Source organism: Pan troglodytes, chromosome 3, assembly GCF_028858775.2.
Source record: "Pan troglodytes isolate AG18354 chromosome 3, NHGRI_mPanTro3-v2.0_pri, whole genome shotgun sequence".
Taxonomy (NCBI): Eukaryota; Metazoa; Chordata; class Mammalia; order Primates; family Hominidae; genus Pan; species Pan troglodytes.
In genome coordinates, this window is record NC_072401.2 from 8804986 (window position 1) to 8832909 (window position 27924).

A 27924-nucleotide genomic window follows, 5' to 3' on the forward strand; every position below is an offset into this window, starting at 1 on the left:
GGCTCTGAGGGGAATCTGTACTCAGCCTTTGGCCTCAGTGATCCCCACCCCCCATTCTCTTGACAGGTCAGGGCATCAGGCCAGAGGCCCCTCACTGTTTGGGATCATGGGGAGTTGGGGGGAAGCTCTGGCCCCTGGGGCTCCTCCTGAGCACCCTTTAGAGGGTTCCAGGTCCCTCAGTGGCCAGGATGTGCCCTTCTGTGCTGCACCAGGAGGTGCTGCTGTGGGGACATGGGCAGAATGTCGCGGGACTGCCTTAACGGGAGCCTTCAGGTTAAGAATCCTCAGCTCCGATGTTGGGAGGCGAGACAGAGAGGCAGCCGTGGGAGGGCAAACAGGGTCAGGCCTGGCCTTGGCGGTGCTTCCAGCCAGGCTGTGAGGGTGAGCCCCCAACTGTGGCGCCGCTCTCTGGGCTCATTTCTCTAGTTTCAGGGGAAACTGTAAAACATCAGTCTGTCAAAAGCACACAGGCTCGTTATTGCCACACACAAGGTGATTTGAAGGCAGAATTCGAGCTTTAATTCCTACACTTTCAAGTTCTCTTTGGAAGTCGGTGAGCCAGACTTCCTCACTGAGGCTCCTTTATTCCCCCGAGCCTTCTGTCGTGAGCGGTTTCCTAGCTTCCAGCGAGAACCAGGAAGGAGGTGGTTGCTTTGGCCATGTTTCACGGGGAGTTGTTGGCTTCCCACAAGGAAACGGCCAAATGGGAGCGTAGGGGGGTATCTCGGCCCAATTTGCGCGGCGGGGTCAGGAGGCAGCCTAGAGGAGGCCCGCGAGGCCTGGGACCCAGGTGACGAGTGGGCCCACAGCAGCCCTCTCCTGGCCCCACCCCACTCTGATGTCCCTCCAGCTCCCCAGTTTGGAGATCAGCCCTGGCCATTGGGTCCCAGTGGCACTTTCAGAGGGGGTATCTAAACTACTGCACGTAGGCAGGTCCCCCTTCGTGTTCCTGTTCCAGAGCTCATTGGCCTCTGTTACTCCACACTTGCACCTGGAGGGGCTCCGGTTGGGAGGCGCATGTAAACCCAGTGCACCGGGACGGCACCAAGGAGCAGAGGCTGCCCTGCACCAGCCCCGTCCTTAGACTGCATGGAGGGACCTGCGCCTTGCCCCTCTTTCTGCCCGTAATGCTGACACAGTCCTCAGAGGTCGGGGCTGCAGCACAGATGTTTTCTCGTGTTTCAGCTCTCACACCATGGTCCCTCCTTCCTCCACTCAAGTGATCCTTCTAAAATGGTGGCTCTGTAGGACCTGCCTCTCAGCCAGAGGGAAGGTTGGTGGCCTCAATGATGAGGCCACAAGGGACCCAGCTCTGTCCTCTGCCCTCCCCTCTGGCTGTCCCTCGAATGCGGCCAGTCCTGGTGCAGTCTGTCCTGGGACACTCGGGTTTGCTGCTGCTTTGCCTAAAATGCTCTTCCTGGGTCTGCGCAGGGCTGCTGCTCACCTCCCGCAGGGCTCACCTTCCCCGGCCTTGCCTGAAGACACATCCCATACCTCAGTCACTCCCACTGGAGGCAGACTCACTGTGACCAGCGGGAACTCTAGGCTGTGTTCCGGTTGTATCCCTGACCCTGGATTGGCACCTCCCGTGGCGTGGGAGCTAAACAGAGGCTGGTGAATTAAGGAACTTTCAGGTTTACTTCTCAGTGTGTCTTCTCTGTTCCAAACCACAGTTGTGAATGGGAGAGTTCACATCCGCGACTGGCGAGAGGAGACACTGTGGAAGACAAAGCAACCGGAAGCGAAACAGAGACTGCTCTCCGAAGCCTGCAAAACCCGCCTCTGCTGGTTCTTCATGCATCACCCTGATGGCTGTGCTCTGTCCACGGACTGCTGCCCGTTTGCCCATGGGCCTGCGGAGCTGCGGCCACCCCGGACCACCCCGAGGAAGAAGATTTCATGAGCTGCATCCTTGCCAGCCGAGGCCTGGTCGGGGAGGCCAAACCAAGGAGAGCTTCCCCGGCAGTCCTCAGTGCTGTGGTCTCTGCTCTGGCTGTGTTTCAGCCCACCTCCTCCCAGCTTTCTCCACATCCTCACAGTGATGAACCGTATTTCATAAACATCACACGCCAGAGAAGCCACAGTTACTCGGAAGCCCCCAGCTAGGTGCCTGGCTTGTTTCAGATGCAGCCGCTTGAAACGTGCACAGCATCTTCATATCATAAAGATTGTGCACGGATCCTTACAGTGTCTCCTGGGGGAGAGCGGCTGAGGCTGCCTTGCACAGGCCCTTCCCAGGGCGCTGTCCGACGCGTGCCCCACCATGTCCACATCTGTGAAGAGGATGGGGCTCCTCGAGAAGTAAGACCGTATCTGCCAGCGTTTCTCACCACACTGGAGAGCAGCTGCTCTGGAGCAGGGATCCACCAGATTGGTATTTTTAAAAAAGGTGTAAGACTTGCTATGTTGAGGTTGTTTTTAGAGTTACAGAGAATAAAAACACTCATAATTTCCTGACATGGGCCACTCTAAGTGGCATGAAAAAAAAAATCCTAAGTGAATTGTTGACAGGGCTTTAAAAATGTAAATATCACAGATGACAAAGGTAAGACCTACACCTTCCTCCCTCCTCCATGAGACCCTCTCCCCAGAAATACTGCAGCAGTCCTTTTTAGTCCTTCCAGAAAAAAAAATCCTGTTTTGTTTCTCTTTTATTTTTATGAAGTGATAGGGTCTTGATCTCTCGCCCAGGCTGGAGTGCAGTGGCAAGATCATAGCTCACTGCAGCTTTGAACTCCTGGGCTCAAGCCATCCTTCTGCCTCAGCCTGTCAAGTGACTGGGACTGTAGATGCACGCCACCATGCCTGGCCAACTTTTAAAATTTTAGAGGCGGGGTCTCGCTATGTTGCCCAGGCTGGCCTTGAACTCTTGGGTTCATGCAGTCCTCCCACCTCAGCCTCCCAAAGTGCTGGCATGACAGCTGCGAGCCATGGCGTCTGACCCCCGATGTTTCTATTTAAAGTTATTTCTATGGTTTTATACAAAAGGTCACATGCAGTCCACACTTTTCTGCCGTTGACTTTCTGCAGTGTACCCTGGTGCCTCTCCATTGGGTATATCCGCCTGGTTATTGGCAGCAGCCGTGTGGCATTCCGTGGCAGCGCCGCACTCATCACTCCTGAGCAGTGAGAATAAACGGGCATCTTCTCTGAAGGCACCTCAGCTCTGCAGCACCACGGGGCGGCGCTGCCACGGGCCCAGACCCTGCCCTCTGAGTTCCAAGTCAGTCCCAGAGTGCAGATCCCAGGCTGAGGATGTGCCAGGAGGTGCCTGGCCCTGGAAGTGTCCACCCTTCATCTTACTGGGAGACTGGCGCTCCGTGGCCCTTTGGGGCAGGCCCCAGTTTGTCGAGCAGCTGCAGCTCTGACTAGTGAGGCACAAGGGAGCTCTGGTGAGGCCTCTGGGGTCCCCACGCTGGGAAGTTCTCCCTGCAGGGGACGCCTGGTGTAGAAGCCCCGAGGGAGCAGCCAGGAGCCCAGCACTGAGGGTGGTGGAGCAGGAAGATGGAAAGAACTCTCTTCCCAAAGACGAGCCGCAGAGCCGCATCCCTTCCCCAGCCCCTGTGTTAGGCCGTGAGGCATCTTCCTGCCAGGCTGCACCAGGGCTTTCAGGTTTTGTTGCTCAGCACATCCAGGGTCATGCACTTCAGGACAAGCCACCTGATGCCCCTCGGCCCCCCAGCCCTGCAGCCTCGCTGGAGCTCTCCCTGCAGCAGGAAGGGCTGAGGCCAACCACAAAGGGGCTTGGGGCGACATCAAGGGATGGCAGAGCGAGAGGGAAGTGCAGGGAGCCTGGCCCAGAGGACCAGCCCTGCCGCCGCCTCCTGGAAGGGGCACACCTCCTGAGCTAAGCCCAGGATGCCGCCCAAGCCTCGGGGCCTCCCAAGGTGTCCCCCATGCCAGAGTGTGTGGCCTCTGCCAGGCCCAGGATGGCTCCAGGTGGTTGGACTCCCATTTCCTCTCCCCTTCCCAGGTCTTTCCCAAGCCCAGATTCCCTGCTTTAGTTTTCCAGTGTGGGGAGACAGGAGAGTGGCCACAGAGCCTGGTTCTGCGCTTGGTGCTGCTGGACTCCAAACCTGGCTCTGGAGCTGCAGTCCTGGTGAGGGCGGTGGCCCTGGGGAAGATGAGCTCCCCAACACTTGGTACGGCAGTTTCCAGTCATAAGCCGCAAGGACACAGTCTCAAAGGAGCATCAGATGGGGCTGGGGGCATGTGGGGTGGCCCTGGCTCTCCCAGGTGGGGTCCTGCCAGGCCAAGAGCTCTGCTAAGTGGGGCCCACCATGGCCATAGGCCCCTCCGTGTCACCTGGCATAATCAGCTGGTAGAAACAGCCCTTGGGGACTACATCACCTGACCTGATCTCCAGGTTCCAGGTACCATTTCTTACTGCCCCCCAGCAGCACTGTGCCCCTGTCCACAGGTCATGTGACTGGGTGTCGGGCACGGTTCCTTTGCAGCAATGAACAGTACATCTGTGGATGAAGGTGGGCAGATAGAGGTTTGGCGGGGGGTGGGGCGGGGCACTGATCATGGCAGCCTGCTGTGGCCAGCCCCAAGGGCTTCCCGGTGACTTCTCGGAGCCTGAATGTCTCCCCTGGACAGGTGGGATCGAGGGAATGCCATGAAGGTGGGCATGAGGGGGAATCTCGCCAGGGGTACAGTGCGTCTACACTGCTTTTCAGACTAGTGCCACGCAGGCACTAGGTCTCACTGGCTGAGGGGCAGCCTCTGTCCCCAGGCGCCCCGACTTGCCCCATCTGCTGCAGAGGAGGCCCACCTGTGGTGAGCATTGTGGTCTTGGGGCCTGCAGGCGCCCTTGTGGAGTTACCATGGTGACCGCAGCCCCTTGGACTGGTGCTGGGGATTCAGACACCAGGTCACGTAGGCCTTGGCTCGTGGCATGGCCAAGCCCTGGGGTCTGTCGGGGTTGGCAGGGGCAGGCTTCCTGGAGGAGGGGCTGAGGCTGCGTATTCTCCCTCTCATCCTGCCATCCGCTGCGGCTACTCTCCAGGGCCACAACTGTCACAGAACGAGGAACCCGGGCCTCGTGCAGAAGAGCCTTGTATAGGTGGACTGAGAAGAGAGTCCCAGAGGAGAAGCTGAGCCCTCTGCTGACTTGCCCCCAGCTCATTTCTGCTTGACCTTTCCTTGTTGCCGTTTTTGCTTGGAAAACTATATTGTGGACCTCATCATTCTGGGAAAAGGTGGTTCACGAGAAAGCACAGTCATGTGTCACTTAACAGTGCAGACGCATTCTGAGAAATGCGTTGTTAGGTGATTTCATCATCCTGCAACATCAGAGTGTGCCCCGCGCTCCTGGATGAGACAGCCTGCCCCACACCCAGGCTGTGGGGGACGGGACGGCCTGTTGCTTCTGGACCACACGCCTGCACAGCACATTAGCTGTGCTGAATGCTGTAGGCAGTTGTAACGCAACGGTAAGTGTCTGTGTATCTAAACGTAGAAAAGGTACAGTGAAAATATGATGTAAAAGAGAAAACATGCTTCAGCTGTGGAGGGCACTCCCCCTGATTGGGGCCTGTGGACAAGGCTATGGGTGTCCGTGAGGGAGAGGGAGTGCCTCTGAGGCCCTGCTGCAGGCTGGATGAACAGCACACTTAGGCCACACTCAGTTTATACTAAAAAAATGTCTTCAATAACACATTCACTTGAGCTTTTTTCTAACTTTTTAATTTTATGAATTTTAAAAACATTTTTGACTCTTTTTAAATAACACTTAGCTTAAAACACACATTGTACAGCTGTACAAAAATATTTTTCCTTTTTTTATTTTGTTTTTTTGAGACGGGGTCTTGTTGTGTCACCCAGGTTAGAGTGTAGTGGCGCCATCTCGGCTCACTACAGTGAGCCTCAGCCTCCTGGGCTTAATTGATCTCCTGCCTCAGCCCCCCAAGTAGCTGGGACCACAGGCACGTGCCACCATGTTGCCCAGGCTGGTCTTGAACTCCTGGACTGAAGCGGTCCTCCTGTTAGGGGTGGCGAATATCTGAGTTGTCAGTGGTGAATTCACATGGGTCTGCAGCAGCCTCAACTCTTGCCTCCTTGGAAGAAAGAATTCATCTGAAGAGTATAAGGCGGAAAAAGGAGACTGAGGCAAGTTTCCGAGCGGGAGTGGAAGTTTATTAAAAAGCTTTAGAGCAGGAAAGAAAAAGTACACTTGGAAGAGACCCAAGCACGCACTGTGGAGGTGGAGTGCAGCATTTGACCTTTTGACTTGGGGTCTTATATATTGGCGTACTTCTGGGGTCTTGTGTCCCTTTTCCCGTGATGCTTTCCTTAGGGTGGGCTGCCTGCATGCACGGTGCCCTCCTTGCACTCGGGACGTGAGCATTCGCAGTGGGTTTGTGAAGTTGTATGTATGTTCGCCTGAGGCTGCTTCCCTTTTCCGGTAGGACGCCCCCAGAAGGTCATGCTCTGCCATTTTGTCTCTTAATGCGCTTGCTCTAGCCCACTTACGCAATTCCTGAGATTTTATTGGAAGCCGCTGGTGAGCAATTTCAAGTGCCTTTATCTATTGGGAAATTGCCTCTCCCTGGCGCCTGCGACCAATGATCATTTTTAGACAGCCAGTGTTAACAACTGTGGGACCATCACCTCGAGGACTAAACTGATTTTTTATCTTGCCCAGATTCCTATCTAAGGGGTCTGGGGAGTCCTGCCCTGCAAATCAGAAATTCTCATCAGATGGGTTTTATTTAACCCTGTATATTATGACTTACTTTCCAACCTGACCCTGGCATAACATTACAAGTCAAGGAAGAAAAATCAAAGTAGTTTACCTCAAAATGTGTTTACCGTATTTTGAAATGACCCTACAAAGCTGTTTTGTGTGGGGGAAAATTTGCATCTGTAAAGAATCTCTGTTAACATAGCTAGATCTTTTTCTTCCAGACCCTCCCAATCCTGAGGAGATTAAAACTCTAGCACCTTTTGAAAGATCTGAATAGGAAACAGTTGTCATCTATTGTCTCTAAGGGCAGCGACTATTAGACTTCAAAGAACTTTGGTCTCCACAATCTTTATCTTAACCTGAACATTCCCTTTCTATCAATCCCAGGTCTTCAGACAAACTCAACCAATTGTCAACCAGAAAATGTTTAAATTCACTTGTAGCCTGGAAGCTTCCCTCCCCTGCTCCGACCTTTGAGTTGTCCCGCCTTCCTGGACCAAACCAACGTATTTCTCAAATGTATTTGATTGATGTCTCATGCCTCCCTAAAATACATAAAACCAAGCTGTGCCCCGACCACCTTGGGCACATGTTCTCAGGACCTCCTGAGGACTGTGTCATGGGCCATGGTCACTCATATTTGGCTCAGAATAAATCTCTTCAAATATTTTACAGAAAACAAATACTTTACAGGGATCTACTCTCTTCGTCGACAACCTGATGCTCAGTCACCTGACATTCCTGGTGGGTTGGGGTAGCCCTTTCCTGTCCTGCTGCTGCCTGCCTACCAACCTACTATGTCACTCCTGCCTCAGCCTCCCAAAGTGGGGTTACAGGCAAATATTCTTTATATTATATCAGCTTTTCTCTTTATGCTTTTTTACTTTTAAACTTTTTTGTTAAAAATGAAAACAGAAACACACACAGTAGCCTAGGCTAGGCCTACACAGAGTCAGGATCATCAATATCACTGTCTCCCACCTCCTCGTCTTGTCCCATCAGAAGGTCTTTAGGGGACTAGCACACCTAGGGCAGTCACCGCCTGTGATAACAGGGCTGCTTTCTGAATCCATCCTGAAAGCCCTGTCTGAGGCTCTTCTTGAGGAATTGTCACTCTTTTCAGAAACATGGCCATGGTGATGTGCTTGGTTTCCTTTTATCATCATAGATTTGCCTGTAAGCAGATAAGGCACTATGAACATTCCTGTCTATGAAAGAAAGCCTTCCGTGTTGAGGTCTATGCTTCAGACTTGTTAAGGTGCGTGTCGAGGTCTGCAAAGCTTTTGCTAAACCCTTCACTGTAAATTTTCTTGGGGCTCATCTTGTTTTTCGCCGGTTGCCTCTTCTCTTGCCCCTTGTTCAGCTCTGCGTCCCTCTTCCAGTTCCAGCAGCTCATTTGTCAGTTCTTCAGGAGCCGCCTGGAGGCGCTCCTCAACGGCATCCTCCTCCACCCTAGACTGGAGTTGTTTGCCGTCCTAGCCACAGCCGTGTTGAGTTTTGCAGCCTCCTCATCCTGGGCAAATCCTTTGAAGTCCTGGGTGAACTCTTGTGTGTCCTCCTCTGGATGCCACTCACGCACACCTTGGCAGGCGCACCTGGGTCATCACCCCTTTCATGAGCGTCTGCGTGAAGAGACCACCAAACAGGCTTTGTGTGAGCAACATGGCTGTTTATTTCACCTGGGTGCAGGCGGGCTGAGTCCAAAAAGAGAGTCAGCAAAGGGAGATAGGGGTGGGGCCGTTTTATAAGATTTGGGTAGGTAAAGGAAAATTACAGTCAAAGGGGGTTTGTTCTCTGGCAGGCAGGAGTGGGGGTCGCAAGGTGCTCAGTGGAGGTGCTTTTTGAGCCAGGATGAGCCAGGAAAAGGACTTTCACAAGGTAATGTCATCACTTAAGGCAAGGACAGGCCATGTACACTTCTTTTGTGGTGGAATGTCATCAGTTAAGGTGGGGCAGGGCATTGTCACTTCTTTTGTGATTCTTCAGTTACTTCAGGCCATCTGGGCATATACGTGCAAGTCACAGGGGATGCGATGGCTTGGCTTGGGCTCAGAAGCCTGACATTCCTGCCTTCTTATATTAATAAGAAAAATAAAAGAGTGTTGAAGTGTGGGGACGGCGAAAATTTTGGGGGGGTGGTATGGAGAGATAATGGGCGATGTTTCTCAGGGCTGCTTTGAGCAGGATTAGGGGCAGCATGGGAACCTAGAGTGGGAGAGATTAAGCTGAAGGATGATTTGGTGGTAAGGGGTGATATTGTGGGGTTGTTAGAAGAAACATTTGTTGTGTAGAATTATTGGTGATGGCCTGGATACAGTTTTATATGAATTGAAAAACTAAATGGAATAAGAGAAGGAGAAAAACAGGTATGAAAGGTCTAAGAATTGGAGGACCCAGGACATCTAATTAGAGAGTGCCTAAGGAGATTCAGCATAGTCCTGCCAGCAAAGATTATTTATTTACTTCAAGAGTTAAGAGTAGCAGTTTGGGGATAGCACCAGGAGATATCAGCTGTGATGGCTTGGAGAAACAGTGTAAACCGGCAGTGTAAACAAGAGCAGGGCATGTATGAGTAGTTGAGAACGGTGAATAGGAATATGACTAGACAGAAGATAGTAGGGTTGACAAGTTTTTTTGGGGGGGCACGGTCTAAGTTGGTCTGGTGTCTGGAATGAGACTGGGGCCTAATAAAAAGGAGCGTCTATACAGGAGCTCAAATGGGCTGTACCCTGTAGCATTCTGAGGACAGGTCTGACTTCTGAGAAGGGAAAGTGGTAAAAGTATTGTCCAGTCCTTTATAAGTTGGTGGCTGGGCTTGGTGAGGTGTGTTTTTAAAAGACCATTAGTCTGTTCTACTTTTCCTGAAGACTGAGAACTGTAAGGGATATAAAGGTTTCACTGAATACTAAGAGCATGAAAAAATGCTTGGCTGATTTGACTAATAAAGGCCGGTCTGCTATCGGACTCTATAGAGGTGGGAAGGCCAAACTGAGGAATTATGTCTGACAGAAGGGAAGAAATGACTACGGTGGCCTTGTCAGACCCTGTAGGAAAGGCCTTTACTTATTCAGTGAAAGTGTCTACTTAGACTAAGAGGTATTTTAGTTATCTGACTCGGGGAATGTTGAGTAAAGCTAATTTGCCAGTCCTGGGTGGGGGCAAATCCCTGAGCTTCATGTGTAGGGAAGGGAGGGGGCCTGAATAATCCCTGAGGAGTAGTAGAATAGCAGATGGAACACTGAGAAGTTATTTCCTTGAGATTTCCAGGATGGAAAGGAAATGACAGGTTCTAAGAGGCGGGCTAGTGGCTTGTACTATAGCATAGCCTGCCTTTGCTGGTGTGTGGCGATTAGGTCTGGTGGAACTTCCATCAATAAACTAAGTGTGATCAGGGTGAGGAACAGGGAAGAAGGAAATGTGGGGAAATGGGGTGAACGTCAGGTGGATCAGAGAGATACAGTCATGAGGGTCAGGCGTGGTATCCGGAATAATGTGGGAGGCTGGATTGAAGTCCGGGCCAGGAACAATGGTGATTGTGGGAGATTCAACAAAGAGTGAGTATAGCTGAAGGAGCCGGAGAGCAGAAAGTATATGCGTCAGGTGTGAGGAAGAAAATAGATTTTGGAAATTATGAGAGCTGTAGAGAGTGAGTTGAGCATAGTTTGTGATTTTAAGGGCCTCTAAAAGTATTAGGGCGGCAGCAGCTGCTGCACAGAGACATGATGGCAAGCCTAAAACAGTAAGGTCAGGTGGTTTGGACAAAAAGGCTACACGATGCGATCCGGTCCTTGTGTAAGAATTCTGACTGCACAGCCCTGCACTTCGGCTGCGTGTAATGAAAAGTCTTGGGATGAGTCAGGGAGAGCTAGAGTGGGGGCAGTTTCTAAAGTTGTCTTCAAGGAACGGAAAGAGGAGTGGGGAAAGGATTTAGGATCTATGGGGTCAACTAGGTTTCCTTTTGTGAGTTTATATAATGGTTTTGTTAGGATGGCAAAACCAGGTGTCCAAAGGTGAAAGTATCCAACCATGCCCAGGAAGGAAAGGGGTTGTTTTGTAGAAGGGTTGGGGTTTGAGAGATTAGTTGGACATGATCGGCAGGGAGAGCACAGGTGTTTTTATGAAGAATTATGCCGAGATAGGTAACAGATGGAGAAGAAATTTGAGCTTTGGAGGGGGATACCCCATGTCCTTTGGAGAATAAATGCTGAAGGAGCAGAAGTGTGTCTTGTTGAGAAGATTCAAAGGAGGGGCTACAAAGAAGGTCATCAATATATTGAATAAGGTGAGAAGTGGAGGGGTGGAAATAAAGTAAATCATGAGAAAGAGCTTAGCTGAAGTAATGAGGGCTGTCCCTGAAACCTTGGGGCAGCACAGCCCAGGTAAGCTGCTGGGACTGATTGGTGTCAGGGTCAGTCCAGGTGAAAGCAAAGAGAGGCTGGGACGAGGGGTGCAGGGGAATAGTGAAAAAAGCATCTTTAAGATCAAGAACAGAATAGTGAGTTGTGGAGGGAGGTATTGAGGACAAAAGAGTGTATGGGTTGGGCACCACAGGGTGGATAGGCAAAACAATTTGGTTGATAAGGCACAGATCCTGAACTAATCTGTAAGACTTGTCCAGTTTTTGGACAGGTAAAATGGGGGAATTTTAAGGAGAGTTTATAGGTTTTAGAAGCCCATGCTGTAGCAGGCGAGTGATAACAGGCTTTAATCCTTTAAGTCGTGCTGTGGGATGGGATATTGGCGTTGAGCGGGGTAAGGGTGATTAGGTTTTAATGGGATGGTAATGGGCATGTGATGGGTTGCCAGGGAAGGAGTAGAGATGTCCCATACTTGTGGGTTAAGGTGGGGGGATATGAGAGGAAGATGCGAAGGAGGCTTTGGGTTGGGGAGAAGGGCAGCAATGAGATGTGGCTGTAGTCCAGGAATAGTCAGGGAAGCAGATAATTTGGTTAAAATATCTCGGCCTAATAAGGGAACGGGGCTGGTGGGGATAGCTAAAAAAGAGTGCATAAAAGAGTGTTGTCCAAGTTGGCACCAGAGTGGGGGAGTTTTCAGGGGTTTTGAAGCTTGGCCGTCAATACCCACAACAGTTATTGGGGCGAGGGAAACAGGCCCTTGAAAAGAAGGCAACGTGGAGTGGGTAGCCCCCGTATCGATTAAACAGGGGATGGACTTACCCTCCACTGTGAGAGTTACCTAAAGCTCGGCGTCGGTGATGGTCCAGGGGGCTTCCAAGGTGATCAGGCAGTGTCAATCTTCAGTTGCTAAGCCGAGAAGATCTGGGAAGGAGTCAGTCAGAGAGCCTTGGGCCAGAGTTCCAGGGGCTCTTGGAGTGGCTGCCAGGTGAGTTGAACAGTCCGATTTCCAGTTGGGTCCCACACAGATGGGACACAGCTTAGGGGGAATCCCGGGCTGCGGGCATTCCTTGGCCTGGTGGCCAGATTTCTGGCACTTGTAGCAAGCTCCTGGGGAAGGTGGTTCTGGAGGAACACCTGGCCACTGCGGTTTAGGCGTTTGGAAGTTCTTGTGTGCTGGAAATGTGGCTGGGGTTTGTCTCACAGTGGAGGCAAGGAATTGCAACTCAGAAATATGTTGCTACTTGGCTGCCTCTATTATTGTACACCTTGAAGGCGAGGTTAATTAAATCCTGTTGTGGGGTTTGAGGGCTGGAATTTAATTTTTGGATTTTTATTTATTGGATTTTATTTATTTGGATTTGGATTTAATTTTGGATTTTTATTTAATTTTTGGGAGCAGATTGGGTAATAAAATGTGTATTGAGAATAAGACGGCCTTCTGACTTTTTAGGGTCTAGGGCTGTAAAGCGTCTCAGGGTTGCTGCCAAACGAGCCGTGAACTGGGCTGGATTTTTATATTTGATGAAAAAGAGCCTAAACGCTATCTGATTTGGGATAAAGAGAAAGGAGCATTAACCTTGACTATGCCTTTAGCTCCAGCTACCTTTTTAAGAGTACATTGCTGGGCAGATGGGGGAGGGCTACTCACGGAATGAAACTGTAAACTGCACCGGGTGTGAGGAGGGGAGGTGATAAAAGGATTATAGGGTGGAGGAGCGGAGGCTGAGGAAGAATGGGGACCTAGCTCAGCCCGGCGAGGAGCAGCCCAGGGAGGAGGGGAGAGGTCAGATGAGTCTGTAGAAAAGGAAGATTAGAAAGACTCAGTGACGCTTGGGGTTGGGACTGAGGGGACAGGCGGGAGGGAAAGAAGGAAGGTTTGGGACGAATTGCATTGGGCACAGAGACTAGGAAGGGACCGATGTGTAAAAGAATGCCTGGACGTCAGGCACATCAGACTGTTTGCTATTTTATGACAAGAATTATTTAGATCTTGCAGGATAGAAAAATTGAAAGTGCTGTTTTCTGGCTATTTGGAACTACTGTTGAGTTTGTATTGGGGTCAAGCGGCATTGCTTGAATATAAGAAGAAAATAAGGCATTTAGGTTTTATGTCAGGTGTGAGTTGAAGAAGTTTTAAGTTCTTGAGAGCACAGGCTAAGGGAGACGGAGGAATGCAGGGTGGAAGGTTGCCCATAGTGAAGGAGGAAAGCCCAGAGAAAAGAGAGAGTAGAGACAAGGAGGGAAGGGGTTCGGGGGTTCTTACCCTCCAGAAATGCGGGAAAGGGGTCGGGTCGTATAAATAAGGGGTTGAGGTGCAGAGATAAGAGGTCAGGGCATGGAAATAAGGGATGGGGCACAGAGATAAGAGGTCGGGGTGCAGAAATAAGGGATTGGGGTGCAGAGATAAGAGGTTGGGGCGTGGAAATAAGGGATTGGGGGTTCTTGCCCCCTAGAAAAGCGGGACTTGCTGCTAAGGGTAAAGGAGAAGGGGTTGAGGGGTTCTTGCCCCTGCCTCAGAAAAGCAAAAAAGGGGTAGAGACACAGAGAGAAGGGTTTGGGGTACTTACCCCTCCCCCAGAAAAGCGGGACTTGCCACTAAGGGTGAAGGACCAAGGCAGGTGTCCCTGAGTGGTCTGACACCTCTGAAACCTGGGTGAATAATCGGAGAGGCGTCCCTGCAATGATTAAACACCAAGGGAAGGCTGCCTTCCCTAGTCTGTGACCGGCGCCGGAGTTTTGGGTCCACGGATAAAACGTGTCTCCTTTGTCTTTACCAGAAAATGAAAGGAATTGAAATTAAGAGAAGGGAGAGATTGAAGTGTGGTGCCAAGATTGAAAGGAGAAAGAGGTTGAGGGATAGTGAGGGAGGTTGGAGAAGAGAGTAAAAAGAGGCCACTTACCGGATTTGAAATTGGTGAGATGTTTCTTGGGCTGGTCGGTCTGAGGACCTGAGGTCATAGGTGGACCTTTCTCATGGAGCAAAGAGCAGGAGGACAGGGGATTGATCTCCCAAGGGAGGTTCCCCGGTCCGAGTCATGGCACCAAATTTCATGCACGTCCGTGTGAAGAGACCACCAAACAGGCTTTGTGTGAGCAACATGGCTGTTTATTTCACCTGGGTGCAGGTGGGCTGAGTCCGAAAAGAGTCAGCGAAGGGAGATAGGGGTGGGGCTGTTTTATAAGATTTGGTTAGGTAAAGGAAAATTACAGTCAAAGGAGGTTTGTTCTCTGGCGGGCAGGAGTGGGGGTCGCAAGGTGCTCAGTGGGGGAGTTTTTGTGCCAGGATGAGCCAGGAAAAGGACTTTCACAAGGTAATGTCATCACTTAAGGCAAGGACCGGCCGTTTACACTTCTTTTGTGGTGGAATGTCATCAGTTAAGGTGGGGCAGGGCATTTTCACTTCTTTTGTGATTCTTCATTACTTCAGGCCATCTGGGCATATACATGCAAGTCACAGGGGATGCGATGGCTTGGCTTGGGCTCAGAGGCCTGACAACCCCAAGCTCAAACAAGGTTTCTGGTGCAGCCCTAGATGCCATCCTTCCACAGTTGCGTCAGTGCCTTCTCAGCAGACTCTTCAGCTGAAGCTATAGCCCAGGCAAAGGACCTCCTCAGCCAGGAGGACTTAAAAGCTGCTATGAGTGCTGTGTCCATGGGATCAAGGGAGTGGTATTTGGAGGGGGAACCACTGCGACGTAGGGAGGAAAATCACCAGTAAGAGGAGGATGTGCAGGAGCAGCACCACCCACAAGCAAGACCTTGAAAGGAACTGTGTCATCCGGCAACTCAGGAGGGCCTCTTGGAAGAGGAGTGGGCTATTCCTGACTGCCTGGCTCCTGCAGTGCCCTGGCCCCATGTGCTCACTGTTTCGCTTGAAGGCCCTGGGGCTGTCATTGCACGGGATCACATTCATAGCCTGCAACATGGCCACCAGGCAAGGCTGGTATCCAGTCCTTAAAAGCCTGGAAACCTGGCATTGACTTGGCCTCCTTAAGGATGATAGTGAAACACCTATGCAAAAATTCTGTCAGTGAGAAAGTGATGATGGTGAAAGAGATCTGAGCTAACCCACCCCCATCTTACCTTTCCCTCAATTATTCCTGGGCCATAGGGCTAGGCTAACTTTGGAAGACAGGCTGTAGTTTTGTTTTCGTTTTGTTTTGTTTTGTTTTGTTTTGTTTGAGATGGAGTTTCACTCTGTCGCCCAGGCTGGAGTTCAGTGGCACAATCTCGGCTCACTGCAACCTCCGCCTCCCGGGTTCAAGCGATTCTCCTGCCTCAGCCTCCTGAGTAGCTGGGATTACAGGTGTTAGCCACCACGCCTGGCTAATTTTTTGTATTTTTAGTAGAGATGGGTTTCACCATGTTGGCCAGGCTGGTCTCAAACTCCTGACCTCAGGTGATCAGCCTGCCTCGGCCTCCCAAAGTGCTGGAATTACATGCGTGAGCCACCACACCCAGCCTAGGCTGTAGTTTAAATTATAATAGGCCTTGCCCCAAACTCAACTGCTTTTGTAAAGCTAATGGAAGGCCGTCAGACTGGGGGAGGAGAGGAGTCCTGCTAAGGCACAGACATGAATGATTGCCAGCCATTATATCAGAGGTTAAAGACATGCAACTTCCCCAATTACTCCTGCCAATAGCATCACTATTGTAGAATCCAAGATTGGCCTTTTGAGATATCTTTTCAGACTTTTTGCATGTCTGACACCCATGGCTCCACTTGGACCCGTCAACCCCTGCTCCTGTGGCCCCCACAGAGGCAATTCAGCCCGCAGGAGGACAGCTTTGATCCTGTGTGATTTCATCTCTGCCCAACCAATCAGCAGCAGGCACCCATTACCTGGCCACCCCCACGCCTTCCCTGAAACTGCCTTTGAAAAACCCCTAACCTACAAGCTTTGGATGAGAATGATTTGAGTAGTGACTCTGTGTCCGGAATTGGTGGGTTCTTGGTCTCACTGACTTCAAGAATGAAGCTGCGGACCTTCGCGGTGAGTGTTACAGCTCTTAAGGCGGCACATCTGGAGTTGTTTGTTCCTCCCTGTGGGCTCGTGGTCTCGCTGGTTTCAGGAGTGAAGCTGCAGACCTTCGCGGTGAGTGTTACAGCTCATAAAAGCAGTGTGGACCCAAAGAGTGAGCAGTAGCAAGTTTTATTGCAAAGAGCAAAAGAACAAAGCTTCCACAGTGTGGAAGGGGACCCGAGCGGGTTGCCACTGTTGGCTCGGGCAGCCTGCTTTTATTCTCTTATCTGGCCCCACCCACATCCCGCTGATTGGTAGAGCCAAGTGGTCTGTTTTGACAGGGTGCTGATTGGTGCGTTTACAATCCCTGCGCTAGATATAAAGGTTCTCCATGTCCCCATCAGATTAGTTAGATACAGAGTATCGACACAAACGTTCTCCAAGGCCCCACCAGAGCAGCTAGATACAGAGTGTCGATTGGTGCACTCACAAACCTTGAGCTAAACACAGGATGCTGATTGGTGTGTTTACAAACCTTGAGCTGGATACAGAGTGCCGATTGGTGTATTTACAATCCCTGAGCTAGACATAAAAGTTCTCCAAGGCCCCACCAGAGCAGCTAGATACAGAGTGTCGATTGGTGCACTCACAAACCTAGACCTAAACACAGGGTGCTGATTGGTGTGTTTACAATCCCTGAGCTAGACATAAAGACTCCACATCCCCACCAGACTCAGGAGCCCAGCTGGCTTCACCTAGTGGATCCCGCACTGGGGCAGCAGGTGGAGCTGCCTGCCAGTCCCGCGCTGTGCGCTCGCACTCCTCAGCCCTTGGGTGGTCGATGGGACTGGGCGCCGTGGAGCAGGGGGTGGTGCTCGTCGGGGAGGCTCGGACCACACAGGAGCCCATGGAGTGGGTGGGAGGCTCAGGCATGGCAGGCTGCAGGTCCCGAGCCCTGCCCCATGGAAAGGCAGCTAAGGCCTGGCGAGAAATCGAGCACAGCGCCGGTGGGCCGGCACTGCTGGGGGACCAAGTACACCCTCTGCAGCCGCTGGCCCGGGTGCCAAGTCCCTCACTGCCCGGGGCTGGCAGGGCTGGCCGGCTGCTCTGAGTGCAGGCCCGCCAAACCCATGCCCACCCGGAACTCCAGCTGTCCCCCAAAGGCTGCACGCAGCCCCGGTTCCTGCTCGCGCCTCTCCCTCCACACCTCCCTGCAAGCTGAGGGAGCCGGCTGTGGCCTTGGCCAGCCCAGAAAGGGGCTCCCACAGTGCAGCAGTGGGCTGAAGGGCTCCTCAAGTGCCGCCAAAGTGGGAGCCCAGGCAGAGGAGGCACCGAGAGCGTGCGAGGGCTGTGAGGACTGCCAGCACGCTGTCACCTCTCAACTCAGTCTCCCACATGGCGTGGCCACCCTTGTGTCTGTTAAACTCTTTCTCTACAAAAATGCCGTGGTCTTTCTTTGTGCAGTGGTCAGGAAAAACCCCTTGGGCAGATACAAAAGTCCTTTCAGGCATCTGTTTCCAGAATAGGGAGGTTTCCTCCATATTGAAGATTTGCTGTGGCAAGTAAATTTCCTCCATAATCAAGCTTCCAAAACTCTTCAGCTGCCTTCACATCAGCACCCACAGACTCAGCATTCATCTTAACATTATGTAATGCATAACGATCCTCAAATCATGTAAACCACCCAGAACTGGCAGTAAATCTGATACCAAAGTCAGGTCCAGCCTTTCCTTTCAACATCAAAAACATACTTTTTGCTCTGGCCATGATCGCCGTGGTGCTGAAACCGCCTCTGCAAAAATTATAACAGAAAATTACGACCGTGAAAGGACAACTAACCTAACCGACTCCATCTTGCTTCTCATCTCCAAGCTGTCCTTGTTCATTCCCGGGCGTAGGCTCAACCTACTTTGGGAGGAACTTAGTTTACAGTGTGAAAGGAAAATAAATCTTGGGGCCCCAAAATCACTAAGCCAAAGCAGAAAGTCAAGCTGGGAACTGCTTAGGGCAAACCTGCTTCCCATTCTATTCCTAAAAAAAGATAGCTACTAAGATTAAAAAGCTACATACCTCCCTCACAAGGAAATTCCTTGTGGACAAATGACAGAACTCAAAGCCACCTCTGCTCACTGAGATAGATGCGTCTCTGCCTGCCTCCTTTGGAAAGGCCAATCAGAAACTCAAAAGAATGCAACCGTTTGCCTCTTATCTACCTATGACCCAGAAGTCCCCTCCCTGCTTCGAGTTGTCCCACCTTTCTGGACAGAACCAATGTATACCTTACATATATTGATTGATGTCCCATGTCTCCCTAAAATGTATAAAACCAAGCTGTGCCCGACCACCTTGGGCACATGTCGTCAGGACTTCCTGAGGCTGTGTCACGGGCACACATCCTTAACTTTGGCAAAATAAACTTCCTAAATCGACTGAGACCTGTCTCAGATATTTGGGGTTCACAATGGTTTAACTTTGAAACAAAGACAATAACAACTCTTTTCCAAAACAAAGTCCCTGCCTGCCTGAGGATCAGACTGCCTTTATAGGACTAACAAATTTGCCATGAGATTAGAAATTATGGTGTAGGAGTAATGCAGCTGGAGGTGGTGGGATTCTGAACCTCCTTAAATTGCTCCTGTGATAACCTAAGATGAGTGCTTAACATCTTTTGCAGACCCTGTATTCAGTGGATCAGCTGGCACCACCCAAATAGATAAATTGGCCCATCTGGTCATGTGGCCCCCACCCAGGAATGGACTCAGCTCAAGAGGACAGCTTCAGCTCCCTAAGATTTTATCTTGGACCCGACCAATCAGCACTCCCGACTTACTGGCCCTCTACTCACCAAGTTATCCTTAAAAACCTCAATCCCTGAGTTTTCAGAGAGACTGATTTGAATAATAATAAAACTCCGGTCTTCCACACGGCCGACTCTGCATGAATTAAGCTCTTTATTGCAAATTTCCTGTTTTGATCCATCAGCTCTGTGTAGGCAGTGGGCAAGGAGAACCCTCTGGGCAGTTACAATGCTGAGAGGCATTCACTCCTCTGTCTGGTCTTCAGTCTATGTTGGATCCAGGCACCTCTCGACTTTCCGTTAGTCACCTTGCTCTCAGTGCAGTGGATCCTTTTGGCCTCCACTTTCCATTGGTCGCCTTGCTTTCACAGAGGCGGGCTCTTTCAGCAGCTGTCGCTTTGTCCTTGCTCATCAGGGCCACAGCTCTGGTGGAATGGGACCTGCCTGCCTGGCGAGCATAACCGCCTCTGATTTTCCACCTTCGTGGTCCTTAGTCACTTGTCATTTCGTTTTCAGGTCAGTCACTGGCAATAATGACTCTTACTGGTCTCTTACCAGCAACATTAGCTGTGGATCTCGTATGCTTAGGGACCATGATGAACTAACCACACGAGATTAAATCAGGCACAAGAGAAAAGTGTGCAACTGAGAGATGCAGAAAACACCAGGTGTGTGAGGCAGCTGTGGGGTGATGGGACGCACAAAGTGTGAAAGGAAAATCAATCTCGGGACCCCCAAATCACTCAGCCAAAGGGAAAAGTCAAGCTGGGAACTACATTAGGCTAACCTCGCATTCTATTCCTAAAGAAGATGGCTGCATAGGTTTTAAAAAGCTGCATACCTCCCTCACAATTTGTTCCCTAGTAAATTCCTTGTGGGCCCCAAGATCTTCACCCTAAAACAGTTGTGTTAAGTTTCACCCTCACAATGTAAATGGATAGCTGATATTCACAGGTACAGGACAAAGGACAGAGCTCAAAGTCATCCCTCTGCTCACCTGAGACAAATGCATACCTGATGGCTTCCTGTGCCCTACGTTTGTTTTATCTTAGTAGAAATGCAGGTTCACTGAGCCAGACTAAGTTGTGTATTCAGTGAAAGACTGATCGAGGACTCAAAAGAACACAACTGTTTGTCTCTTAGCTACCTGTGACGTGGAAGCCCCTGCTTCCAGTGGTCCCACCTTTCCAGACCAAACCAGTGTTCATCTTACATATGTTGATTGATGTCTCATGTCTCCCTAAAAATGTATAAAAGCAAGCTGTGCCCGACCACCTTGGGCGCATGTCATCAGGACCTCCTGAGGCTGTGTTATGGGTGTGTCCTTAACCTTGGCAAAATAAACTTTCTAAATTGGTTGAGGCCTGTCTCAGATATTTTGGGTTCAAATACCCAAGGGAGGTATGAAGCTTTTTTTTTTTTTTCCAGTCTTTGCAGCTGTCTTATATAGGGATAAAATGGGAGGCAGGTTGCCTGATGCAGTTCCCAGCTTGACTCTTCCCTGTGGCTTGGTGATTGTGTTCCGGGAGCACCGTCGTAGGTGTGTTCTGTGGTGGACTGAAACATCGCGATGCAGTGCATGGTAAGCATTAAACACAGGTGAACGGTGTGCTTTCACCAGCTCCCAGCTGCTCTTTCCCAACACAGGCTTTCATCCAGGAAATGGCTGCCATGGCTGTTTGGAATCACCTGACTTGTCCACCATGAGAGTCCTTAGTCAGGGGAAGACAGAACATTTGGAGACCCCAGGTTAGGGTAGGGAGACTGTTCACACCTGGAACAGGAGGCAGCTGTGCCCCTGTCTGTTGCTCACAGTCCTGCTGCACTTGGGCAGTTTGCATCCGTTGTCATAGTTAAACACCCATGGGGTGTTAGTGACCTGATGCCATAGAGGAGCAAACTGAGGCTCAGAGAGGTTAAGTGACTTGCCCAGAGTCACACAGCAACTGCCAGAGTCAGGATTTCCACGCTGGGCTGCAGCCTCCTGGCAGGGCTCTTCCCTGTGAGGCCCTTGACCAGAGGGACACTTGGGGTTTAGTCTGGGGGGCATGCCTTTGTTTTTCACCCTCCAGTCATGGTGCATGGTGGTTTCTCATTGATGATGAAGTGGAGCTTTCAAAATGAATCCATTTCAGTAAAAAAAGTGGGTCAACTAAATACAAAGTATTAACTAGGTGACAGTTTATTTGGTGCATGGAGAGGGACGACATCACAAAGGCAGCCCTCAAATTATGCAAGCTTGGAAACCACTGCCTCATATTTCCTTCCAGAATCAGGAGCAGGCAGCACCCGTGTCTGAGCGCACACCCTGTCATTGTCTTGCGCCTGATAGTGAGGCAGGAGAATCGGGTCTGGAGGCAGGGAACCTGAGGCCGATTCGTGCTGACTGGATACCAGAGGCAACCTCTTTTCAACCCCTCCTTTTTTTGCTGGCAGTTGAAACATGAAAGTACCTCTGATTGGTTCCCTGCCACAAACAATCAGACTGGTTGTGGACCTACTCTTCACTCTGGTCCTCTCCCACAACCAATCAGACTGGTCGTGGGCGGGGCCTATTCTTCATTCTGATTGTTTCCCTCCTGCAGCCAATCAGACGGGTCACAGGCCGCTAGACTGAAGCAGTGGGAAACCTTCATTTGCATAGAGTGAAGCAATGGGAAACCTCTAGAGGGTATTTAAACCCCAGAAAATTCTGTGACAGATGCTCTTGAGCCACTTGCTCAACCCTGCTCCCACTGTGCAGTGTACTTTTGTTTAAAATAAATCTCTGCTTTTACTTCTTTCCTTTGTACGTTGTGTCCAATTCTTTGTTCAAAACACCAAGAACCTGGACGACTACCCTCACTCAGTAACAGTAGCCTCTGACTTCCTTGTTCTCATCCCGGCCTGCAGCAGCACCTTGGTCACCTCATCTGTTAGACGGTGGTGGAACACCTGCTGGCCAGGCTGCAGCTGAAATGGAAGGCAGGAGTGGGTGTTTGCGTCTCAAGCCCGCCCCATGCAGGAGCTCAACCATGCAGTTGGGACTGTCGGTTGCTACAGGGCACTTGACAGTAGAAAGACCTCTGGGCAGTTAACCAGAGGCAGCTCCTCTAAATGAGATGCAGAGGTCCCCAAGAAGGAAAGTGAATTGCTCAGGGTCACAGAGCTGTGTGATTAATTAGAAACGCGTATTAATCTATCCTGCAGATGAAGGCGGTCACTGTGGCTCCCTCAGAGAGAGAGGACTGAGCCTCAGGGGCAGCCAGTAAATTTTCGCCTCTAGGGTAATTAGGAGTTCAGTGATTTTTTTTTTCTTTTTCTTTTCTTTCTTTTTTTTTTTAAAGCACGAAATGGGGTTAAATTTTTTAAATTAATTTTAAAAAATTGATTTTTAAAAGAAGTTTAGTGATTTTTAATGAAAAGAGCCCATAAGAGGCCTTTGTGATGGGGCCCTGGGCTTCCCTCTCACTTATTCTGAGGCAGAAATTAAAGAAAAATAAATACTGCCTTTCTTCACTCTAAGAAAAGTAAAAGCTAAGGCCTAGAATGTGGCAAGGCAAGGGCTAAAAAGAAAAGAACAAGTGTTTTCTATTTAGCAGCTCACTTCAAGGAGTTATAAGATAATGCTGTCTGAAAAGCCAAGGCTAAAGGAATGGGCTTTAGACAACTCTTCCTTCTCCAGAGCAAGGTTGAGGGGGGAAAAAAAAAAGAGAAAGACAAATTCCTTTACTGTTACTCCTTTCCTTAGTCTCTTAAGCATGATTATGTTTTACAAATGTCTGTATTTAGCCAGTTCTTGTTTTTCGTTTGATGCAGCTGCAAGTCCACAAGCTATGCACTATATGATTAACTGCTTTTGTTTTGCTTTTGTAAGCCAGCTTATAAAAACCCTGCTCTGGGCCAGGCACGGTGGCTCACGCCTGTAATCCTGGCACTTTGGGAGGCCGAGGCAGGTGGATCACAAGGTCAGGAGATCGAGACCATCCTGGCTAACACAGTGAGACCCCATCTCTACTAAAAATACAAAAAATTAGCTGGGTGTGGTGGCGGGCGCCTGTATTCCCAGCTACTCAGGAGGCTGAGGCAGGAGAATTGCATGAGCCCAGGAGGCGGAGCTTGCAGTGAGCCGAGATCGCGCCACTGCACTCCAGCCTGGGTGACACAGCGAGACTCTGTCTCAAAAACAAACAAACAAACAAGGCCGGGCGCGGTGGCTCACGCCTGTAATCCCAGCACTTTGGGAGGCCGAGGCGGGCGGATCACGAGGTCAGGAGATCGAGACCATCCTGGCTAACACGGTGAAACCCCGTCTCTACTAAAAATACAAAAAATTAGCCGGGCGTGGTAGCGGGCGCCTGTAGTCCCAGCTACTCGGGAGGCTGAGGCAGGAGAATGGCGTGAACCCGGGAGGCGGAGCTTGCAGTGAGCCGAGATCGCGCCACTGCACTCCAGCCTGGGCGACAAAGCGAGACTCCGTCTCAAAAAACAAACAAACAAACAAAAAAACCCTGCTCTGTCTTTGTTCAAGGCTCAGCTTTTTAGATGTGAGTCCACTGAGCTGGTGTGTACCTTAAAATAAACAATCCTCCTGTTCTCCATGTCTGTCTCTTTAGTCTCTCTAGTTCTCTATTTCCCACAACATTTCAGATGCCACTCAGGTGAGAGGCAGTGAGGATTTTCCCCTCAGGGTTCTGCCCTTTGCCCACCTGAGCTACCTGCACAGCATGGTGTATGGGAGCTGTGCCACTGGGGCTGGCATGGGGGGGGCTGGGAAAATCCCAGGGGCAGGGAGCAGAACCTGTGCCCTCTGCTGGGCTGAGAGCATGGCCTTGCTCAGCTATGCTTCTCACTGTCCCTCCCCAGCCTCTGTGGACTCCCACCCACTCCAGTGCAAATCAAGACTCAGTGGAAGACGTCAGGAGAGTGGACATGCAGGTTTTGGAGATCCTCCCTTTGTGGGTTCTCCTTCTCCGGGGTTTTCTCCTCAATTTCCAGTAGTTTGGGCAGCTGTGAACTCCATCCCCTGACTCCTCAGGGTATGAAGATGATGACATTTTGCTTGATTTGCACCCTGTGCACTGCACGGTCTGGCAGTTTCTTCCAGAAAGCCGAGTAAATGCAGATTCTACCTCGTGTACCTCCCTTCTTGTAGGGGTGTTCTCCTGTATTCGTCTGTTCTCAAATCACTATAAAGAAATACCCAAGACTGGGTAATTTACAAAGAAAAGAGGTTTAATTGGCTCAGGGTTCTGCAGGCTGTCTAGGGAGCATGATGCTGGCATCTGCTCAGCTTCTGGGGAGGCCTCAGGAGACTTACAATCATGGCGGAAGGCAAAGGGAAAGCAGGCATGTCTCCATATGGCCAGTGCAGGAGGAAGAGAGAGAGGGGCAGCGATTTTCTTTCTCAGTGTTATGGAAAGGATGATGCCTCCTGCTGTTTACTTAGATTTGATAAAATGCGGTGTCTCCCCCTGCCAGGGTGCTGAAGGAGGGTCCCATGCTGAGACAGCCACACCCACCCAATATCCACGCCTCCCCTCATTCCCAGCTGCCTGTGTTAGCTTGGGCCACAGGTCTGGCTGATGGTCTGTGAGTAGAAGTGATGCCACTGTGCCCTGTCTGGAGATGCCAGGGGCGATGTGTTCTGGGTGGGGAGTCAGCAGATGCAGGGGCAGGGGGCATGGGAGTGAACCCCACCTTTACAGTGAGAGCCACGGGGCCCTCTATATTTGTTGGGGAATGGTGGTCCCTGTGTGGTCCAGTTGCCCAGAGGAGGTACCCTTGAGCTGAAGCTTGAGAGGTAAGGGGGTCCCTCGTGGGAGGTGAGTTTGTCTTTTCCCCTCTCTGTGGTTCTGTGGCTCCAGGTGCAGCAGGGGCAGATCCAGCTGCAGCAGGGGCAGCTGCAGCAGTGGCCTTCAGCCCAGGAGGAGGGGCTGGAGATTCAGTTCCCCAGGAGCTTCAGAGTGTGGCCATCAAGGAGGCCTGGGTTAGAGGTGGCCTCCTGAGATGTAGCTCCGGGTTCTAGGGGCCTGGGGCTCTGGGGTGAGCTGTGAATTCCCATCCGGCACAGGAGACTTGCCCCAACACTGTGCTGAGACACTTGCCCCATCTTCAGCCTGGGCCCCCTGCCCTGGGCCGTGTCTCTAAAGGTGACCCCAGCCCCTGAGCTGAGGTGTTGTACAAGAAAATGCAATGCTGCCAAACCGCAGCCTGCCTGGCCAAACCCTTTCCAGGAATTGTCCTCCTGCACCTGCCATACATTTCTCCATCCATGGATCCTCAGGCCTTTGCCTTCCCTCTTCTTCAACCCTCCAATTTTGGTTTCCTCTCTATTCTCCCTTTAGAATTGAGTGTGGGGGTGGGCAGGGGTGAGGGCATGTGTGTGGGGGGGTGTGGGGTGGGGAGGGAGGGGAGTGTCCTGAGGGTCAATTTAGTGTCATGCCTCTTTCACCACCACCACCAAAGATGAAACCAACAATAAACTAAATACCGCGTGTTCTCATCTATAAGTGGGAACTAAATAATGAGAACAGTAGGCAGAAAGAGGGGGATCACTGACACGGGGACCTACTTGAGGGAGGAGGTTGGGAGGAGGGACGGGTTCAGAAGAAAACACAAAACTGTCGGATGCTACACTGAGTACCCAGGTGATGAAACAATCTGCACCCTGAACCCCTGAGTCAGGAGTTTACTATATAACAAACCTGCACATGTACCCTTGGACAAGAAATAAAAGCTAAAATAGAGAGAGAGCTCTCAGCCTATGGGCGCAGTGGCTCATGCCTGTAATCCCATCACTTCGGGAGGCCAAGGCAGGAGGATTGCTTGAGTTCAGAAGTTCAAATCCAGCCTGGGCAACATAGCAAGACCCTGTTTCTATGAAAAAATTAAAAATTAGCTGGAGTGGTGGCATGTGCCTGTAATCCTAGCTACTCTGGAGGCTGAGGCAGGGAGGACTGCTTGAGCCTAGGAGTTCCAGCCTGGGCAATGGAGTGAGACTCTGTCTCTAAAAAAATAAAAACAGCTGGGTGCGGTGGCTGATGCCTATAATCCCTGCACTTTAGGAGGCTGAGGCGGGTGGATCACCTGAGGTCAGGAGTTCGAGACCAGCCTGGCCAATATCGTGTAACCCTATATCTACTAAAAATGCAAAAATTAGCTGGGCTTAGTGGCGTGCACCCATAATCCCAGCTACTCGGGAGGCTGAGGCATAAGAGAGAATCGGTTGAACCTGGGAGGCAGAGGTTGCAGTGAGCCAAGATAATGCCACTGCACTCCAGCCTGGGCAACAGAGCGAGACTCCCTCTCGAAAAAATAAATAAATAAATAAAATAAAATAAAATAAAAGCCCTAGTCCCCTTAGTCTTAGTTGAGACTCAGCTCAGTGTGTCCTGGAACCTCTTCCCCACTCCAGGGGTCTGAATGAAGCCAGTCTTGCCACCTTTCACAAGTGTCTGGCGGGCACTGTTTACTTTTTTTTTTTTTAAGGCAGAGTCTCACTCTGTTGCCCAGCCTGGAGTGCAGTGGCATTGACCTTTATTCACTACAACTTCCACCTCCTGGGTTCAAGCAATTCTTGTGCCTCAGCCTCCTGAGTAGCTTGGATTACAGGTGTGCACCAACATGCCCAGCTAAATTATTTTGTATTTTTAGTAGAGACGGAGGTTTCACCATGTTGACCAGGCTGTTCTTGAACTCCTGGCCTGAAGGGATCTGCCCGCCTCGGCCTCCCAAGGTGCTGGGAAGACAAGTGTGTTTCCTGTGATGCTGGGACCCCCTCCCTGTGCTGTAGCACCCATAGATAGAACCACTTCCTCAGTGTGGGGGTGAGATCGCTTGGGAAGCACTGTATGAGGGAGCTCTGCCCTGGGCCAGAAACCCGGATGCAGCCCTGCCAGGCCCCCAGCTGTGGGGCAGGTGGCCGTGCCACTGCTCAGTGGATCCAATTGAGTGCCTACTGCATGGCCGGCAATTCCATGTGCTGGGGATAGAGTGACAGCAGAGGCGATGGCTTGTGCATGTGCAGGGCGGGAGGTGGCCTGTGGTGGAGCTGGCAGGTGGCCTGAGGGGAGCCCTGGTCCATCCGGGGATGTGGGGCAGGAGAGACCCCACCCCCAGTTGGCCCCTGCAGTTCGAAGTCTGAGAGATGGTATGTAGGCTGCTGCTATTAATAGCAGCATGAGCTCTGGGACCAGATGTCCTGGGTTCAAATTCCAGCTCTGCCTCAAAAACTTGCAATCTTGGGGAAGTCACTCAACTTCCTGTGCCTCAGTTTCCTCCTGGGAAAAACGGGGATGAGGATAATCTTGGCAGAGGATTGTTGAGAAGGTTGAGTACATTTGGAGCCTAACAGCTTTAGCGGGCGCTTGGCCACTGTGAGAACTCAGTGAGGGTTAGCGATTTCACACAAGGGCCTTCTCACCAGGCTCCGGCAGATGGGACGTTCCTTTGCTATTTGAGATGCTTTTGGACTCTTCCTCTCCCTCTTTGCCCCTTTCCCTTTTCCTTTCCCCTTCTTCCCTTCTTCCTTCTTATGGGGAGCTAGCTGGGAGGTGCTCAGTTGGGGCCCTCAGCACCTGGAGTCTCACGGGCAATGCTGCTATCTGCTGTGAGCTCAGCAACCCCTGTCCTTTCTGGGCCCCAGCCTCTCCATCCAAAAACCTAGAAGGCTGCCTGGAAGGTTCCAGAAGTTGCTCTTGGTCCTGACCCCTGCCCACATCTCTCTGTTGAGAAGACTGGTGCCACTCTGGGGACAGCTGGCGTCCCACCTCTTCCCGGGTCCCTGGGGAAGTAACCCCTCTCCCAGGAGGAGACACACAACTGGTCCTCTGAGCAGCAGCTGAATTTTACAGAAGGGCTATTGATTGTTTTGTTCAAAGAGGGAGAATAAATTTGGTTCTGTGAGTCATAACGTGACATTCTCCAAAATGGTTCTGACCCATAAAACGAGGGCTTCTTTTGATATCAGCCCTGAAGGTTAATGGGTGTGTTTTCAGAATACTCTGCCAGGAATGACTCCAGAAACTGCCCTGAGTGCATCCATGGGAATGGTCCTCAGGACAGGCAGCCGCCATGAAATAGACGCCCTGCCCTGCCTGCTTCCTGTTGGTGTTTGTCGACCACATCTGCAAT

General features: G+C 51.0%; 1 protein-coding gene across 10 annotated transcripts in view; it reads left to right on the top strand.

Moving 5' to 3' along the window:
* Positions 1–27924, top strand: part of TRMT44 (tRNA methyltransferase 44 homolog) — a 78928-nt gene that overhangs the window by 33710 nt on the left and 17294 nt on the right. For 5 of the 10 annotated variants that reach the window (XM_016951313.4, XM_024356016.3, XM_054682760.2 and 2 more), the window contains one exon: positions 1674–2457. The exons of 3 other annotated variants lie outside the window; for them this stretch is intronic. In XM_016951313.4, the coding sequence (XP_016806802.3) occupies positions 1674–1903 (230 nt within the window). In that variant the 3' untranslated portion in view covers positions 1904–2457. Of the gene's footprint in view, positions 1–1431; positions 2458–27924 lie in introns of those variants that run through there. 2 more of the 10 variants (XM_063809377.1, XM_016951316.4) reach the window with 1 other exon arrangement.